Source organism: Eptatretus burgeri, chromosome 16, assembly GCF_056783735.1.
Source record: "Eptatretus burgeri isolate ZD-2024b chromosome 16, Ebu_testis_v1, whole genome shotgun sequence".
NCBI lineage: Eukaryota > Metazoa > Chordata > Myxini > Myxiniformes > Myxinidae > Eptatretus > Eptatretus burgeri.
Window position 1 is genome coordinate 32,596,758 of NC_140976.1, and position 18,990 is coordinate 32,615,747.

Here is an 18,990-nt window from a genome sequence, read left to right on the forward strand (position 1 = left end):
ATTTTTATCTATTTTATTCCTACTGTCATCATATAGCACCAGTAGAAAACAATGAAGAAAAGAGGATAATAAAGGAAAGCTACAGCATGTCAGATTTATCGGACATGTCGGATGGACGACGGATTTATCGGACGACATTGCTTTTGATGATGGGTACTGCATCAAGTTTCAGCCTCCTCAACTTCTTCAAACTGAACAGCGAATAGAGCCCATGATCAAAGTCACTGTCTTTGAAGTGGGCACTGCAAATGACGCTCATGTTGCTGGGGCCTTTCCAGTTTCCCCTCGTCAGCTTCACTTTAGATGTCCATATTCTCCGAACATTCTCATCTTTCGGGAATACATGAAGGCTTACACCATCTTTGGTTGTATTGCTGCATCCTGCTACGCTACATCTAGCAGGCATTTTAGAAAGCAAGGGTAAAACTCTTAAAAACTGCCACGAAACAATCACAGGAATTAAGACGATCAGTGAGATTGCAAACACATGTGCACAATGCATTTGTACGTACTTTATACGGTGCGCGACGTCGAATCAATCGACTCTGAGCGAGTCGCGTTCTGGAGATGACGTCAACGGTCACATGACCTGCGGTTCGCTGAACTCCACTTTGAGGGGCGGGGCATAGCAAGTTGTGAAAAGCACTACAAGTGTTCGAAATATTGGTCTAATTATCCCATTGTTGATTTAAAAAAAGAAACGTGGGTGATTTCTTCACTAGGAAGGTCAAGTTAATATATAAATAACCAGAAACTTTTGAGTGTCATGGGACCTTTAATTTTCAAAGAGTTACAGATTCGGATGAAACAGTGGTGGTTTAGGTACGTATATTATTCGGCAATTGATTGAGAAATCAATGATTTTATGATAATAATTTATTTTAGTTACGCAATTAATCACTGAATCAATCAATCAATTATTGCATACCGCTGACTCCAAATCCGTCTCCATGTGTTGCATGGCAAGTAAGTATCATTGGTACATATTTACCTCAGAAGTACATTTGAACACGTAAACTAAGTATCATTTGTACATATTTACCTCAGAAGTACATTTGAACATGTAAACTAAGTATCATTGGTACATATTTACCTGAGAAGTACATTTGAACACATAAACTAAGTATCATTTGTACATATTTACCTCAGAAGTACATTTGAACACATAAACTAAGTATCATTTGTACATATTTACCTCAGAAGTACATTTGAACATGTAAACTAAGTATCATTGGTACATATTTACCTGAGAAGTACATTTGAACACATAAACTAAGTATCATTTGTACATATTTACCTCAGAAGTATAGTACATTTGAACACATAAACAAAGTACCATTTGTACATATTTACCTCAGAAGTACATTTGAATACGTAAACTAAGTATCATTTGTACATATTTACCTCAGAAGTACATTTGAACACGTAAACTAAGTATCATTTGTACATATTTACCTCGGAAGTACATTTGAACACATAAACGAAGTACCATTTGTACATATTTACCTCAGAAGTACATTTGTACATATTTACCTCAGAAGTACATTTGAACACGTAAACTAAGTATCATTTGTACATATTTACCTCTAAACTGAGTATCATTGGTACATATTTACCTCAGAAGTACATTTGTACATATTTACCTCAGAAGTACATTTGAACATGTAAACTAAGTATCATTTGTACATATTTACCTCTAAACTAAGTATCATTGGTACATATTTACCTCAGAAGTACATTTGTACATATTTACCTCAGAAGTACATTTGAACACGTAAACTAAGTATCATTTGTACATATTTACCTCTAAACTAAGTATCATTGGTACATATTTACCTCAGAAGTACATTTGAACACATAAACTAAGTATAATTTGTACATATTTACCTCAGAAGTACATTTGTACATATTTACCTCAGAAGTACATTTGAACACGTAAACTAAGTATCATTTGAACACATTCACCTCAGAAGTACACCGCTCCCTCCCAATTCTATCTCCACGCACTGCACAGTAGCATCGCCGGGCGCCAAAGGCGCCCCGGAAATGTCGCGTGCTGGAGGGTTTATTTATTTGGCATGAGGGCAGTGTACTTTGAATGAACCTGTACTTGTTAAAAACTATTTTCATTCGTTAACGTGGAATCGCAAGCACACGAACGTTAACAACGCTCTTTACCAAGACACCACCTAACAGTCACATGTAAAGGATTTCCAACAATGTCAAAGAGTTAAATATGAGAGAGGAATTGAGAAAAAGGTGGTGAGTGGGGGAAGCAGTGGCGGGGGCGAGGAGAGTGAAGAATAAGAAGAAGAAGAATAATAAGAAGAAGGAGAAGGATAAGAATAAGAAGAATAAGAATAATAAGAATAAGAATAATAAGAATAAGAATAGGCATAATAATAAGAAGAAGAGAGTTGTGGAATGTAGATGGCACACATAATAAATAGATGACACCTATGCAAGTAATTCAGTAATTTGAATGAAAATGCTGCATACATCACATGGTTGATCCCCTTTGCCGTGTTTGTATTCAAGTTCATTTGTCCGATGCCGTCGACCAGGCTGTGTTTATTACAAGACTTGTTGAATATTTTGAAACTGAATTCCTCTCTCACTGTGTCAGAGTATTGCACAACAGCGATCTGCAAAGCAAAATAAAAACATTTTTGGGCTTTGCAAACCACACATTTCAATCGGTCATTCAGTTATTAGTCGGGCAATTTTTTGTTGCGCGAAAAAAACTTCAAAAGTTGCACAAAAAGTTGTGCTAAAAAGTAACTTAAAATCCATGCCCAAGAGGCTGCCGCAACTACCAATTTTCAGTGTCATTTATTTATTAAATTCTCAAAGCTAGCAAGTTGGCAATGATACAACATTTTGATGAATTCAGCAATGATATGACATTTTACAAGGTTTTTAAAGTCAGCGTTAAATCAGATCGCTCAAAATAATGGTTCATTGCTGTTATTGTAATACACAGAAATATATTTCTCAGCGTTTTCGGGCGAGAAGTTAAAGTCCTTCGCTAGTATTTTTTTTAACATCGAAAAAGAGCATTCAACGCTCACCAAAGTAACTTGACACTTTTGCAAATTTGCGTAAAAACTTGGTGGAATGTCATTGTGTGCCAGATGCATGATCTGCTTTCTGTCTTTGTTCTGCTCCAAACGCCTCTCCAAATAAGACGCTATCCCACATGGATCACTGCCGAAACTGAACGATTTCAGATCGTTGAAAGCATCAGAGATCGTATACGTAGAACTTTTGCATTTAGTGACCAGCTCAATCAGGCACTTGTAATCAGGCACACGTGACTTGTAGTCACGATCGATACTGAGCAAGTCCTTCACCAGGTGTTCAGATGCTATAGCTTTCTTCGCTCTGGTAAAAAGCAAACCATCACCTTCAAATTTCCCAACGATTTTTTTTTGTATACCTTGTCGAGGCTCGTATGAGAGCTAACACACAACGCACGTCAAGGGGGGCATGAGACAGGAGGGGAGGGAGTGGGAAGGACAAAACAGTGGGGAACAGAGAAATTAGGAGATCTGTGGAAGGGAGAGGGAGGGGACGGGGAACATGGAGAATAGAAGATGGACATTACAGGGACTTTCAGAAAGGAAAGCAGGGAATTTGAAGGAGGTGGGCTTGGGTGGATTATTTTATCGGGGGTAGATTTGGTTTGGTTGGGGATTTGATCGAGGATTTGGTTGGGGGTGAGGTGGTGGTGAACAGCTGTTTTGAAGGCCTGGAGGGAAGAATGGGAATGAATAGAGTGAGGGAGTTTATTCCAAAGGCGGGAAAAAAGAGGAATGAAAGAGTGAAGGTGAGCAGTGATTCGTGATTTTCGTAGTTTTACCAGGAGGGTTTGTTGGCGGACCTTGAGCGCTCTGTGGAAATGTGGTGGGGACAAATCGCAGAGAGAGCAGGGGGGGCGAGGCTGGAGAGGAGACGGTAGAAGACAGAAAGACCACCGACCAACCTGTGGTGATTGAGTGAGAGGCCCAAAGACTCAGCCTCATTGCGGGAGATGCCAATGATCCGAAATGCCTTGGTTTCTACAGCGTAAATCCGAGAAAGGTGGGAGGCAGGATCGCCAGCCCAGAGGGGAGAGCAGTACTCCATCAGGCTGTGGACAAAAGCTTTGTAAGTGGTCAGGAGCTCAGGTGGGCCGAGGAAGGACTTTGCACGATGGAGGATTCCCAGTCGACGACTGGCTTTGGAGGCGAGGTTTGAAATGTGGCTTTCCCAGGAAAGGTCATGGCAGATAGTGAGACCCAGAAGCTTGAAAGAAAGGACTTCTTCCAGAGGATTGTTGAGAAAGTGGATGGGGGGGGGGGGTTTCTAAACGGTCCTTTCGAAGAGACATAGTGAGAGTGTGAGATTTGTCCAGATTGAAAGACATGTTCCACGTGTTGGACCAGTTTGTGATTTTATCCAGATCAGCAGTGAGCGATGAAGCTGCTGCTTGCCGGTCTGAGGGATGATCGATGGTACGGCAGAGGGTGGAGTCATCAGCAAAGAGATCTAGAGGATTTTCCAGAGAGTCAGAGAGATCATTGATGAAAACCAGAAAAAGAACAGGGCCCAGAACGCTACCTTGAGGAACTCCAGCCTGGACAGGAAGGGGGGGGGGATGAAAGAACTCCATTTAGGGCCACACGGTGACTGCGACAGGAGAGGAAGTCTGCAAGCCTTGAGTGGAGATGGCCTTGGATACCATAGGAAGAGAGTTTGGTGAGCAGGGCAGGGTGCCAGACTGTGTCAAAAGCACGTGATATGTCCAGGGATACAGCTCGGATTTCCTGTCTGTCATTGAGGACTTCCATCCATTGTTGGGAGAGCCAAAGCAGCATATCCAGGGTAGAGTGACCTGGTCTGAAACCAAATTGATGATCAGAAATCAAGCCATTGGAGAAGAGGAAGGATTTGATGTCTGAAGCGATGATGGATTCCATAACCTTGGGGATGATTGGGAGAAGGCTGATTGGTCTGTAGTTGCAGGGATCTGTTTTTGCACCTTTTTGTGCAGGGCAGTGATGTTTGCTGATTCCCAAGCAGATGGCAGATGGCCTTGAGCAAATGAGAGGGTGAATAGAACAGAGAGAGGGTGAGCAAGAGCAGAAGAGCAGGTTTTGAGGACACGTGGGCTGATGCCGTCTGGACAGGTTGCAGAATCTGAGTCGAGGTTTGACAGCAAGCTCTCCACCTTGTCAGGAGAAAAGGACACAGAGTCCAGGGACAGTTGGGTGTGACTGGATAAGGTGGGTAGAAAAAGTGATGGATTTTGGACACAAGATTTAGCTGCAAACACCGAGTTTAGGCATTCAGCTTTTTCACGTGCGGTATCAGCAGCGCTGCCATTTGAGGTAAGGGAGGGGATGTAGGGGGAACATACACCAAAAACAGGATTTTGAGGAGCGAGAAAGGTTTGAGAGTTCAGAATTGAGATGAGAAAGATTTTGTTTTCTGGCTCTCCTGAGGGTAGATACACACTTGTTCTGAGCTTTATGGAAGGAACTGAGGTTGCCATCAGTTGGGTTTGCTTTCCATGAGGCAAAGGCAAGTTGTTTCAGGACAACTGCCTCACCACAAGCTTCAGTGAACCAAGGGCGGGAGGAAGGGTAGGACAACTGAAGACGAGAGGGGATAAATATGTGCATGAGGGAGAGCAAATTTCTTTGAAAGAATTCCCAGGATGAGTTGATGTTGGAGAAAGTAGCGATAGGAGACCAGTCTATAAGTTTGAGGGCTGCTTGGAGACCCTGCCAGTCGGCTTGAGTGAAATGCCAGACTCGACGGCGGTGAGGTGGTTCTCTGATAATAGCCAGAGAGATGTCCACTTTGACAAGGACGTGGTCAGTAGAACCGATTGGAGCAGAAGGAAGAGCAGCAGATATTGTCAGGGAAATTTGTCAAAATCAGATCCAGAAGAGATGGAGTACCATTGGTTGAGATCTGGGTAGGGAAGTTGACCGATTGAGTCAGTCCCAATGAGTTGCAGAAAGCTTTTGCTGAGGTGCCATGACAGGTGAGAGAGGTACCCACACATAGCCAACTGGCATGATGACAATTGAAGTCGCTACATATGAGGAAGAGAGAGTTTGGATGAGAAGATAGAAGTTGGTCCATGTTTTCAGATAGTGAGGTGTAGATGGAGTCATCACTGTTAGGTGGACGGTATAGTACACATATAAACATGAGGTGGGAGTGGAGGGGAAGCCGTAGCCAGAGGTATTCCTGGGGGTGTGGGGGAGTGAGGGCAGTGCATGGAGAGTGAGGAATAGAGTCTTTGATGAAGAGAGCAACTCCTCCACCAGGGCGAGGCTCAGTTCTGTCAAACCAGAGGAGGATGTAACCAGGGAGAGATACTTGGGAGTCAGACACGTCTTGGGGGAGGAAAGTTTCTGTTCGGCAGATTATGTCTGGTTTGTCAGTCGCAACCTGTCTGGAAAGATCTGAAAGGTTTGAGCGAAGGCCCCGGATATTTGAGGTCCATACTTTTAATGAAGAGGTCGGGGAGGAGGCTTTGGGTGCAGGGGGTGGGGGGGAGGGGAGGGTAGGACAAGGGACAAGGGGGGGAGGTAAGGAGTCTTGTTGAAAGAGTGTGGGGGATTGCAGAATAGCTCGGGGAGGGGGCCGAATGATGGGGAAGAAAAGGCTCTGTGGTGCTGGGGGAGAGGGGGGACAAGAGAGGGGGAAGAAGGCAGTTGAGTATTTGAGGACGTGGAGTGAAGAGATGGAGGTGAGAGGGTAGTGGAAGGAGGCAGATTTGTGGATGGGAGGGGGGTAACTTTGGGAAGGATGAGTGAGGGGATGAGTGGTGGGAGAAAGGTGAGGGGGGAGTTTTTGAGAGAGGTGAGAGGGAGGGTTGGAGGGAAAAGAGTGGGATGGTTGCTTTGAGAGTGAGGGGTGAGAGGAGTGAGTTGGCACTGAAGTTGGAAAAAAAGAATGGTTGATGGAAAGCGAACATTCATAGCAAACTGGGGTTTTTTTTTTTAAGTTTTAGGTCAGTTATGCGATTAAACACATTTCTTGAGGGATGCAATCTTGAGGGATTCTCTTGAATTCTGGCAAATTGTCAGCATAGTAGAAAGCCACATTTAACCAGCTTGCCCAGTGGGTTATGATGGGTTGAGGTGTGTATCCAATTGCAGAAAACAACTCCTTTTCGTCTTTGTTCTTGACGACAGCACCCTTGACCCTGGCGATCAGATTATCGATGTCAGAGAAGTGGGCTCAAACCTTTTCGGCACAGTTATGAAGTAGATGCGCAGTATATGTGACATGGAATAGTCGCGGGTAGATTTGCTTGGAGGAGGCATCCAGCAGCAGTCATGTAGCGCACAGCGTCGCTCAAGAGTGGAACAAAATTCGACCGATCAGACTGTAGTGTTTTGATGGCATCATCTACTGCATGTATTACTGTCTGTGCGTTGACTGAGGCTGGAAGCTGCTTGTAGTGCAGCAGGAAAGTCTTTTCTTTTTAGTCTATTAATGAGTTTATTAAATCAATATATACTTTATCATCTTCATTTTCCATCTCCAATGGTTCACTGAAATAATCTGAAACTTGATTCTTGGCGAAAATGTAATATCCATCTTTGGTTAGAAGAAACATTAATCTCAGAGTTAATTTAACAGGTGGTTGGACAGAACATAAGAACCTCAATTCATCATTATATATCAATACCTTTGCTTTAACAAAATAGAATATTGCTGGTTGTTCTGTTGGAATGAGACCTGCTATGGTTTTTGAGTCTATTAAATATTCATTGTTTTGGAGAGCATTCACAACATAATCAGGGGTCGATTTATCTCTTCCAGTTGTTGAAATAATTCTTCCTCATTATATTCTAATTCTCCTGCATCTTCTAGTTCTTGCTCAATCATTTGACTAAAATCTTTTACCATTTGAAGTTTTTTCGGAATGTATTCTATCACAGGAACTGAAGAAACATCTATTATTTTTTGTTGGGAAGTTTTTAAAAGTGGTTTAAAATTTTTCTCTTGTTTTCTTTCAAATGCTTTTTTGCCCATTACTTTCTGTCTATGTTTCTTCTTTATATCTTCTTGTTGTTTTACAACTTTTGCAACCAACTCTTGATGCTCCTTGAACCTTCTTGCTCATTCTTTTGCATCCATTTATTGAAAACTATCCTTTAGTATCTCATCTTGTTTCACAACAATATATTTATATTTTCCAGTCTTGTTTTTCACATACTCCTCAAATTCAATTTTACTACATAATACAGAACAATTGTCTCTCCAAAAACATTTATATCTATTGAATTTAACTTGAATAAAATAAAAGTGTTAGCATTATTTCTGATCAAGCGACGAGGGAGTTGAAAGTATGATTGACTAAGATAAATACAATTACAAGAAGAATGCCTCCCTCTTGTGTAGTAGCTATCCATATTGTTTGTTCTCTCATATTAACACAATCATCAAAGATGACAACATTCTTTTTTGATTTATTCAAATTTTGGGGTGAAGGTATATCTTCCGTATTATCACTAAGAATACAAGTTATCAGTTTTTATTTATTTTTACATCTCTGTGTATCAAAAAATAGTTGTATTATATCTTCAATGTTGTAATCATTGAGTTTATTTTGAAGTTTAAATATACTGATTACATCTTCTTTTTGAAGACCTGCATTAAAACCCTGAGAGAGTAGTTGCTACTCGGGTTGAAGACTTGACTTTGTGAAAATTATTAAATTTTCATAATCTAAAAAGTAGGGAGTTAGGAGCATCTTTAAAAGCAAGAAGGTTTTTCCACATCTGCTTGAACCTACTATAGACATCTTAATTAATTTGGAAGATTTTTATGGTTGTTAAATTTTATCATATTTTCCCAAACGGGTAAAAACATCATTCCTTTATATATAAAATATATATATTTTAATTTTTATAGGTTTTTATCGAAACTATGTTTTAAACCGGAGTTCAGGTTTAATTTCAACATAATCCATTATTTTATTTCTACCATATCTTATGTTAATATTTCCCTGAAAATGTCATGAATAATAAATAACATCAATCCATAAAACATTCCCCTCATTTGTTCAGTCTCTTCTCTTGTAAGAAAAGGTATATTTTCACCCTCATACTAAACATTCATTTCTCTTATTAATCTTATAAAGTAATTCATTTTTGGTGTAATTTTGAAACAGTTATGTTCCTTTTTATATTTTTTTATTATCATGAATTAGAAGATAAACTCAGAATATACATTGTTTATGGGCTTTTGACTCTGTGTTTAATCCCACTCTATCACATGCAGGACAATTCTCAAATTTATCCTGTGGAGTGTAAGAGAATTCAAGAGGTTCAATATCTGATTTATGCTTGGAAATAACATATTTATGTCGTATAACTTTACTTAAAATAAGATTCATCTTCACTATAATCGGTACTCTCATAATCATCTATAAAACTACTTTCATAACTATCATTTGAAAACAAACTCTCAGCATCATCAGTGTCTTTTGTTTTAACAGAGGTATGATCATCACTATCATAATCTATGGCTGCTTTATAGTGCACTATGATATGTAATTTCTTAGGATTTTGGTGCCAAAATTGATGTTTTTGCAGTTTTGTCAACTGTAGGGGGTAAATTAACAGAAAAATTCGGGGCTGAATTTTTTCGTGTACTTTTAGGGTATTTGGGGTGGCCATTTAGGGGGGTGACCCCCCAAATATTACTTGGCCTATTTCTTCGCTCCTAGACATGCTAGCTTCATAATCTTGGTGTCTAGGATAGGGTTTATGGGGGCTCTGAGTTCAATTATGATGGTTATGGGGTGATCTGAGGTCAAGGTCATAGGTCCAAGGTCACCACAGGGTCATAAATGGCCTCAAACAGTCAATTAGCCAAAATAATTGAACTATATCATGTAGTAACACTTTATATGGGTTTTTGTGGGTGTGGAATTCAATGGTGACATTCTTTTTTTTATTGGAGGTCATGATCAGGGTATAAAGGTCATGGTCAAGGTCATTTGGGTGGGCAATTGTAATGTATTTCAAGGAATATATATGAAACTCTCTGGGTATACCCATAATTATAATGATAAGTTTAATATCATTAATCAAGTATGATAAGGTACTTACAGATCATATTTGTTTCTGGAAATAAATTCCAATTAACAGAGCCAAATTGTCATTTCCCCCGAAAAATGCAGTATCGAATTACATTTCCATTAAAACTTCCTTTAGGATAAATTTCTGTTCATCAAACATAACATTTAACTTTACCATCATGAACTTTCAAATCAAATGATTAAGGATCTACATAATGTGTTGATCAATAAAAAATAGTCATTATACATGTATCTTGATGTGTTATGTCCCTTATGGGACACCATATATTTCTGGGGATTTCCCCAATTGAACCATGCTGGTGCCAAATCCATCATGCCATGTTTTGGAAAATAACTGGAGAAAAGTGGCTCTCTTGAGAGGTATGTATGCTAAAACTTCCACCTATATCATAATGTAATACCATAGTCTCTAAATTATTATGTTATTTGGTCAAATATTCTATTTAAATTTAAACTTTCATGATATTAACTAGTTTGTGTATGGTGGCCTATAAGTGCCATACATTTTTGACTAAAATTATAGCATTAAAACAGAATGATACATATATTCAAGTCCAATGAAAATAACATTCTATGCAATGTAGTATTAAGGTAGACGATGATTATATGATATCAAATCATTTTTAAAAATGCAAAAGGCATTCTTAGTTAAAAATTATCAAATCAGTGTTGGTAGAATAACTGAATATGAACCTAGTGGTCTGTACATCTTGCCCATTATTTTCTTCTTTATTTTCAGGTGTTTCCCTGTATCACTTTGAATGTGCCCATGCAGTCAAGCTCTGAACACTTTAACCTACCTGTAAAAATGTCTCAACAAAAAGCTGCAGAAGTGAGGACTTGCATCATTTGCAAGGAGGGAGACTCTGTCAATAAGAAACTTGTTGATAAACATGATATATCACTCGTGAAACATCTAAAAGAAAAGGTGGCACAGCGAGCTACTCTAGGTGATGTGAACCTCAAATCACTGGCAGATCATTTCATTAGCCTGTCTGAGTCAGATTTACATAATGTCTGTTATCACAGCGAGTGTCACAAACCTCTTGCAAACAAGGCCAACTTAGAGATGTGTAGAAAATGTGCTCTTCCCCAAACACCAACTCTTTCTGATGCATCCTCTATCTCTGATGTATTGCCAGTGATTCCAAAACGTGGAAGGCCATCAAAGACAGATAAATCTGAGGCAACAAGGCCTCTTATAAGGCAGAAAGGTGCTAAAGTGCTTCCGAAGGAAAATAAATGTATATTCTATACATGTTCTTTTTGTCCAAAATCATTACAAGGGCTGCACAGAGTAGTATCAGATCCTAAGGGTCAAAGATTTATAGAAATCAAAGGGGCTACTGATGATGACTTAGTCAGATTGAGTCGAGCTGAACTGTCAGATCCTGGAGATGCAGCAGCATTAGAGAAATACTATCATCGAGACTGTCTTAGGTTTGCAGACAGACGTTGCAAGGAACTTGGAGATAGCGATGCATATAGACATGTGAGAAATGTGTGTGATGCTGAATTTGTTGTGTATGTGAGAGATTCCCTAAATGTAGATGGCTGTGTCCTTAGCATGACTGAGTTAAATGACTTTTATCTTGATCTGTTGAAGGAGAAGAAAGTTCATGAGCAGAGAAGTGACAATCACAAGAAGCACTTGTAGGAGTTGATTGAACAGCATGTGCCAGATGTTGAATTTGTTGAGCCTCCAAATCGTAGGCAGAATCACAGAGTTATGAGGAAGAAGTCAGTGGGCCAAGCTGTTGAGTTTGCAACTGCAGACACAGATGCATGGGTTCTAATAGATCTATATTGTGCCCTGAGGAAAGAGGTTCTCGGTGCAAGAGATTGTAAATTCACAGGTGACTTCAATGACTTTAACCCCCCCCCCCCGCCATGCTTGAGTTCATAATAACGCATATCATGTATGGCTCTGAAGCTAGAAGAATCTCAGGACAGCGTGAAGCAGAGGTGAAGAAGAATGTTGATGTTGTATGCCAGCTGATTGTGCAGAGCTCAAGAAGTCAGACACAAGTCAAGATCCCCAACTTCAAGTCAAGTTCCCCAAAGAGACAAGTCCGAGACGCTCCCCCAACTGCTCTGGGAGCTCTTCAGGTCGAAAAACATGGAGTCTGAGAGGCTGCCCACCACCCGAGCTACACTGCTGCCTTATATTCAACGGGAAAACTTTGAATGCATGGTGAACAAAGCTTATGTCATTACACATCCCCAACTTCCTAGTTTGGAAGACAGCGGTTGGGTCCTCGAGGATGGTGCAATATTCCCTCTATGGTGTCTTGCACTACCTGCTCCACAAGCAGTTCTAGAGCTGATCAAATGCGGCTGTAAATCCTGTCTGTGCACGCAACTGTTCTTGTGCAAAAAACAACCTCCCCTGCATGCTGCTTTGCAAATGTCATGACCACGAATGTCAAAATGTCAGGCATGACGATATTGAGGATGAAGATGTATAATGTACAGGTTTCTGGTTTTATAAATTTACAGGTTTATAGTTTTGGTCATGAGATCAAGAATGTGATGCATTATAGTATGCAATTGCTCTGGATTTTTTTGCCAAAATTAAGGTTTTATACTTGCACGTTATATCACGAGATGTGCCATATTTTGTTTTCAGCATGTTTTTACCTATCCAAATGACCTTGACCATGACCTTTATAACCTGATTATGACCAATAAAAAAATAATGTCACCATTGAATTCCTCACCCACAAAAACCCATATAAAGTGGTATTACCCAATATAGTTCAATTATTTTGGCCGATTGACCTTTTGAGGCCATTTATGACCCTGTGGTGACCTTGGACCTATGACCTAGACCTCAGATCACCTCATAACCATCATAATTGAACTCAGAGCCCCCATAAACCGTATCCTAGACACCAAGATTATGAAGTTAGCATGTCTCGGAGGGAAGATATAGGTAGAGCAATATTTGGGGGGTCACCCCCCTAAAGGGCCCCCCAAAATACCCTATAAGTTCACGAAAAAATTCAACCCCGAATTTTTCTGTTAATTTACCCCCTATAGTTGACAAAACTGCAAAAATATCAATTTTGGCACAAAAATCCTACGAAAGTCATTTTTGTGACATATCATAGTCCACGATTATGACTCATTTATTAAGGAAAAAAAAAAATCTTGATTCATCATTTCTTGAAACACCATCTATATCTATATATTTATTTGTGCTAACAAAATCAACTATTTTTTTTTAACAGTAAAAGTTATTTTAAAATGAGTTTGGACAACGATTGAATGAAAAACCATTTCTCTTGATATATTAACATCATTCAATTCCCCTATCTCAATTTCATTAAGATTGCCTTTATATGAATTTCCTTCAGGATTACTAACCCAATGTTCTACATCTAGGTTATTAATAAAAAAACAATTTTTATTTTGATTATTCTGAAGAGTTGTATCTTCTCTTTGTAATGCTTCATTCATAAGAGTTTTTGATTCTTTCATTTTAAGTTGTTTCATTGCCTTCTCCAGTTTTGGATATATTGCTAAAAGGAGAGGAGAAACTTTTGTTTAGATTATTCTCAATGAAGAAGAATAATTAAGTGATGTTTTTGAAGAAAACAAAGAAGCTTTCCCACAAAAGGAAATTGTTGAGTTAAAATTATTATTCATTATCATTCTTATCCAATAATTATTATAACTGTCTTAATTCAATTTTACATCTTTCACATATTTTTCAATATCTTCTTTAGCTTCTGAAGTAATGGAATGAAATTCATGTTTTGTTTGTTCATAACTTTATCCACATTTATTTAATAATTTTTTTTTTTTAAATGGAAAAGTATCCATAAATTACCACAAGATTTTCATCAAGAAAATTTTATTTTAAGTAAAGTTATGCGATATAAATATGGTGAATACAACGCATTGTGATTTGTGTGATATTAATAATCTTAAAAAAAATTTTTATATTGGACACCTTCAAACACAAAAACATAAAAGATCTGTTGAAGGAATATCTTTAAAATATATGCATTGTAAAAAAAAAAAATGACCGTTTTTACAGCCATTTTTCCCTGCTGTGCAGGGGTTTGGCTTTTTCTTGAGGCAATGTTTTATGGCCGGATGCCCTTCCTGACGCCAACCCTGGTCGCCTCTTACGACACACAGGGATATGGTACACCTATTCTAACCGGGGCATACACCGGGACCAGTACACTGGCACTCATTTCGCCGACCTCGGAAGGATGACAGGCTGAGTCAACCCCCTGGTGTTAATTCAGCAGCCAACGGGGCTTGAACTCAGGACCCTGGGATCCCAAGCCGCCACCCTCACCACTTAGCCAACACCAGGCTTAAAATATATGCATTGTGATACAAGTAATTTGATATTCTTAAAGGAAATTATAATAGACACAAAAACACAAGCAGAATGAAGAGGGGATACTTGGATACTCGATTGCAAATATTGAGGAAGCATTTAAAAAAACAAAAGAAAAAGATTGTTTCACTTTGAAGAAGCAACACCAACATCAATCATTGAGACAATTATTATGGTTAAACCAAGAATTGAAATTCTAATTTTAAAAACATTGAACAAAATCAATACTTTTAACTTTTACCTGGAGTAAAAATACAAATGGCAAGAGAAGGTGGTGAAGAAACTCACCAATAAGAACAAACCCTCACTTTATCACATCATTCCAAGATTTCTTAGATTGTGATGTATATGATAAACTTCTGAGATATGAATAAAGTGTTAATGACAATGTGGATGGTATTGGATTTGTTATTGAAAGAATAATCTTTTTGGATATACACATCATAAATCAGACAGACCCTATTAATGCTTCTTCCTCCATTGATTCACCAAAAGTGATAAAGCTTTAAAAGGTGGTTGTTGATATTCAAAACAATGATAATAAATGCTTTCTATGGTCTGTTCTTGTTCACCTCCATCCTCCACAATGGAAACCAGAAAGATTATCTCATTATAAGAAATATGAGAATACACTAAATGTGAAAAATTTTAAATTTCCAATGTCATTGAATGATGTTGCTAAATTTGAGAAAATGAATAATCTATCTGTTAATGTATATGGATTAACGGATACAAACAAAGTTCAGATAGTAAAAATTTCAAACAACTATAAAAATGATGACTTTCTCTATTTTGCTTCAAAAGAATAATCACAAAATGCTTCCATCAAAAATTTATCAAAATTATTTAAATCACAACTAAACCATGGAAAATATAAAACATATCCTTGTAAGAGATGTCTCACCTCCTTTCATACAAAAGAACGATTAGATCAACATTTGGAATATTGTAGCAATCATAAATCAACTGTAATTAATATGCCAAACGTAGGTTCAAACGTATCATACAAATATTTTAACAAGTCTATAAAACATCCATTTGTGATATACGCTGATTTTGAAAATATCCTTGAAAAGATAGATTCTGTTTCTCCAAATCCAAATAAATCATACACAAATAAATATCAAAAACATACTCCTTGTAGTTTCTGTTATTATATTAAATCGTCTGTTGGTGATGAGTACAACAAGTTAGAATTTTTTACAGAGGAGAAGATGCCTCCCAAGAGTTTGTGAAATGATTGGAAAAGACTGTATTCGATTATTATCTATGGTCACGAGAAAAACCTATAAAGCAATGTCCTTAACAAAAAAAGAGAAAAGAAAATTTAGGCAGCCACAGGCTGTCTATCATATTTGTGAGGAAAAAATTAGTGAAGGTCCAAAGGTAAGAGACCATTGTCATCTCACTGAAAAATATAGAGGTCCAGCTCATCAGAGTTGTAATCTCAATTTTAAACTTCGCTCTTTCATTCCAGTATTTCTTCACAACAATGCTCACTATGACACACATCTTTTTTTTTTATCAATGAATTGAGTAAAACCAGTGGAGACATTTTTGCTATTTCTACCACAAACCAGAAATATATCTCATTCACAAAAACAATCCCCACATCTCCGATAACTCATATCAGATTTCTTAACACATTAAAGTTTATGTCTCGTCCATTATCTGACTTGATATCAAATCTTAAAAACTTTCCAATTCTCCAATCACATTTCTTAAATCAAGAATTGAACTCCTATCACAAAAGGGGATATATCCTTATGGTTACATGAACACATTTGAGAGGTTTAAAGAAACTCAACTTCCCTCAAAGGAAAGTTTCTATAATAAGTTAAATAAAAGCCATATAACTGATAAAGATTATACACAAGCACAAAATGTTTGGAAGAAGTTTAAAATAAAGAACCTTGGGGAATATCATGATTTGTATCTTAAAACTGATGTTCTTTTATTGACTGATGTATTTGAGACTTTTAGAACAGTCTGCCATAATAAAAATTCCTATGGATTAGATCCTGCTCATTATTATACTGCTATGGGATTAGCTTGGAGTGCTATGTTAAAAATGACTTTTATAAATTAATGAATAATGCTGTATTTGGAAAGACGATGGAAAATGTTAGGAATAGACAAAATATAAGATTTGCTTCATCTTGGAAACAAGCGTCTAAATTGATTAATAAACCAAGTTTTCAAAGAGTGGAGGTGTTTTCAGAGAACTTTTGTGCTATTCATTTAAACAAAGAAAGTATTGAAATGGATAAACCTATCGAAATAGGAACATCAATTCCTGACTTATCAAAGTTGTTAATGTATGACTCCTTCTACAACAACCTAAAGAAAAAATATGTGGATGAAGTTAATCTAATTTATATGGATACAGACAGTTTTATTTTGAAATTAAATATGGAAGATATTTATAAGCATATGTCTCAGGATGTTGGTATTTATGATACAAGCAATTACAAATAAGATAACAAACTATTCTCTACAAAGAATAAAAAGGTTATTGGAAAGTTTAAAGATGAGTTGTGTGGAAAGATAATGAGTGAGTTTGTGGGATCGAGAGCAAAGGCTTATGCCTAAAAATACATTGATAATTAAATTGAAGTGATAAAAAGTTAAAGGGGGTAAAGAAAAATGTAATCAAAGAAACAATAAATTTTGAAGATTTTACAACTGTTTAACCTTTAAGAAAGAAGAGTAGAGAAAAATGAATACAATAAGAAGTTATAAACATCATTTATATACAGAGGAAGTAAATAACAAGGCATTGGCAGCTTTTCATGATAAGAAGTTTATTTTAGAAAATGGAATTGATAGCCTCCCTTATGGATATACATGTGTGAAGACATTTAAGTTGGGAGATTTTAACGGGCTACCACTGCCTGCTTTTACTGGCATATAAGATGATAGAACCAAGCAATAACCAAACCAAATAGTGGAGAAAATCACAGCCTTGGTATTTAAATGGGAAACATCATGAATGTGAGAAATATCAAATAAGTCTTATTGAAGAAATAACTAAAACAAGAGTAGATAAAACAAATAAGCAGATAAATTTAAATACAAATAAGTTAGAGTTAAAAGAAAATAAACATCCTTGAATGGACAGAGAATTTTTATGGTTGTCAAGAAATCAATGGAAAATAATTTACTATAACCTAAAATTGATATGTGGCTCAGGAGGTGCTCAGACAAGAGCATTAAGAGAGGTTTGTCCTTTCATCTCTACTCAACTTAAACCAATAACCAAGTTCCAACTTATTCTTTGTTAATATACATGATGGTGATGAGTGTTGTATGAAAATTTAGTTATTCCCTAAAATAGAACATGAACAAATATTCGTTGGTTCGCTGTTTGAGTATAGTGAGAAATATGATGATTTTTGTTGTAAAATGGGGGTGGTTAAAAGTGGTGAAAAGTGGGATTTTTGGTGAAAATATGGTGAAAAAGGAAGGAAGTTTTTGGGAAACTTTGGGGAAGAATAGTCTCGAAAGTGGGGTCTAAAGGAAGTAAAACAAGGAAAATTGGGAGGATTTAGGTGTCAGTCAATAAGTTTCCATAATTTTTCCCATTCACTTACATGTAATGTCCCAGAAGCCCCATAACCCTACTACTAGTGGAGGTGTGAAAGTTGGGTTTCTGACACCTTAAAACCAGATTACTCTGGGGAGTGGGGCCTTGATAGCAGTAGTGAAAGTCTTCTATCCAATGAGAAGGGAAACTTTGAATTAAAACCAAAGGTACTCTACTGTTTTCTAACAGCCGGCCCTGAGCAGTACCACAGCTCCCCCAAGAGGAACCCTTCAATGGACTCAGCAATTTCAGTCACTGGGTGGGGGTGCCGGGCATTGTTCTTGAAGTGAGGGGCTGCTTGTATGACATTGACTTGCCTTTTCTTCCTGTGCCATTCATAAAAAAAGATAGGGAGCTTTTCATTGGGAGTGACTCAATTTCATAGGTGAATAATCCAAGATGTAATATTGACGTCTCCAACCTAATTAGCCCCTGTTGGACATAGTCCAAAACAGGAACTTATGGATTAGGTCTTGTTCATCTGTGTCCGCCCATCCGCAGCCATATATTGGACATGTATGGACCGATTTTGTTCAATCTTGGTAAAAATACAATGCATGATGGTATACATACGCACATCATTTTGCTTCATGATTCGATCAAAGATGGCAGACTGGTAGACTGGTGGCTGTTTCAGTTGTAAAACAAAACCCTGTATTGAACACGTCCTTAACCATTTTTCGGACATGCATTTACCAGATTACACAGATATTAAATGATGGCTTATATATGCTCATCATTTTCTTTTTGAAATCAGATCCAAGATGGCCAATTGGAGGCCATTTTGTTACTTGCACAATCTTGCCCAATTGTATGTTATCTTTCATGTCACATGACCACTCAAGTGAGTTGCCCATACACATCAATCTTGTAAATATGGGCTAGCCCTTTAACTCTGGAGCAAAATTACTAAAACCATGGGGGCTG

General features: G+C 37.7%; 1 protein-coding gene and 1 pseudogene across 1 annotated transcript in view; one reads left to right on the plus strand and one right to left on the minus strand.

Annotated features, from left to right (window-relative positions):
• Positions 1 to 18,990, minus strand: part of LOC147010830 (integrin alpha-X-like) — a 217,548-nt gene that overhangs the window by 127,576 nt on the left and 70,982 nt on the right. The window contains exon 8 of the mRNA XM_085859953.1: positions 2,500 to 2,645. Coding sequence (XP_085716079.1) covers positions 2,500 to 2,645 — 146 coding nt within the window. The remainder of the gene's footprint in view (positions 1 to 2,499; positions 2,646 to 18,990) is intronic.
• LOC147010832 (uncharacterized) lies at positions 10,926 to 12,247 on the plus strand (annotated as a pseudogene).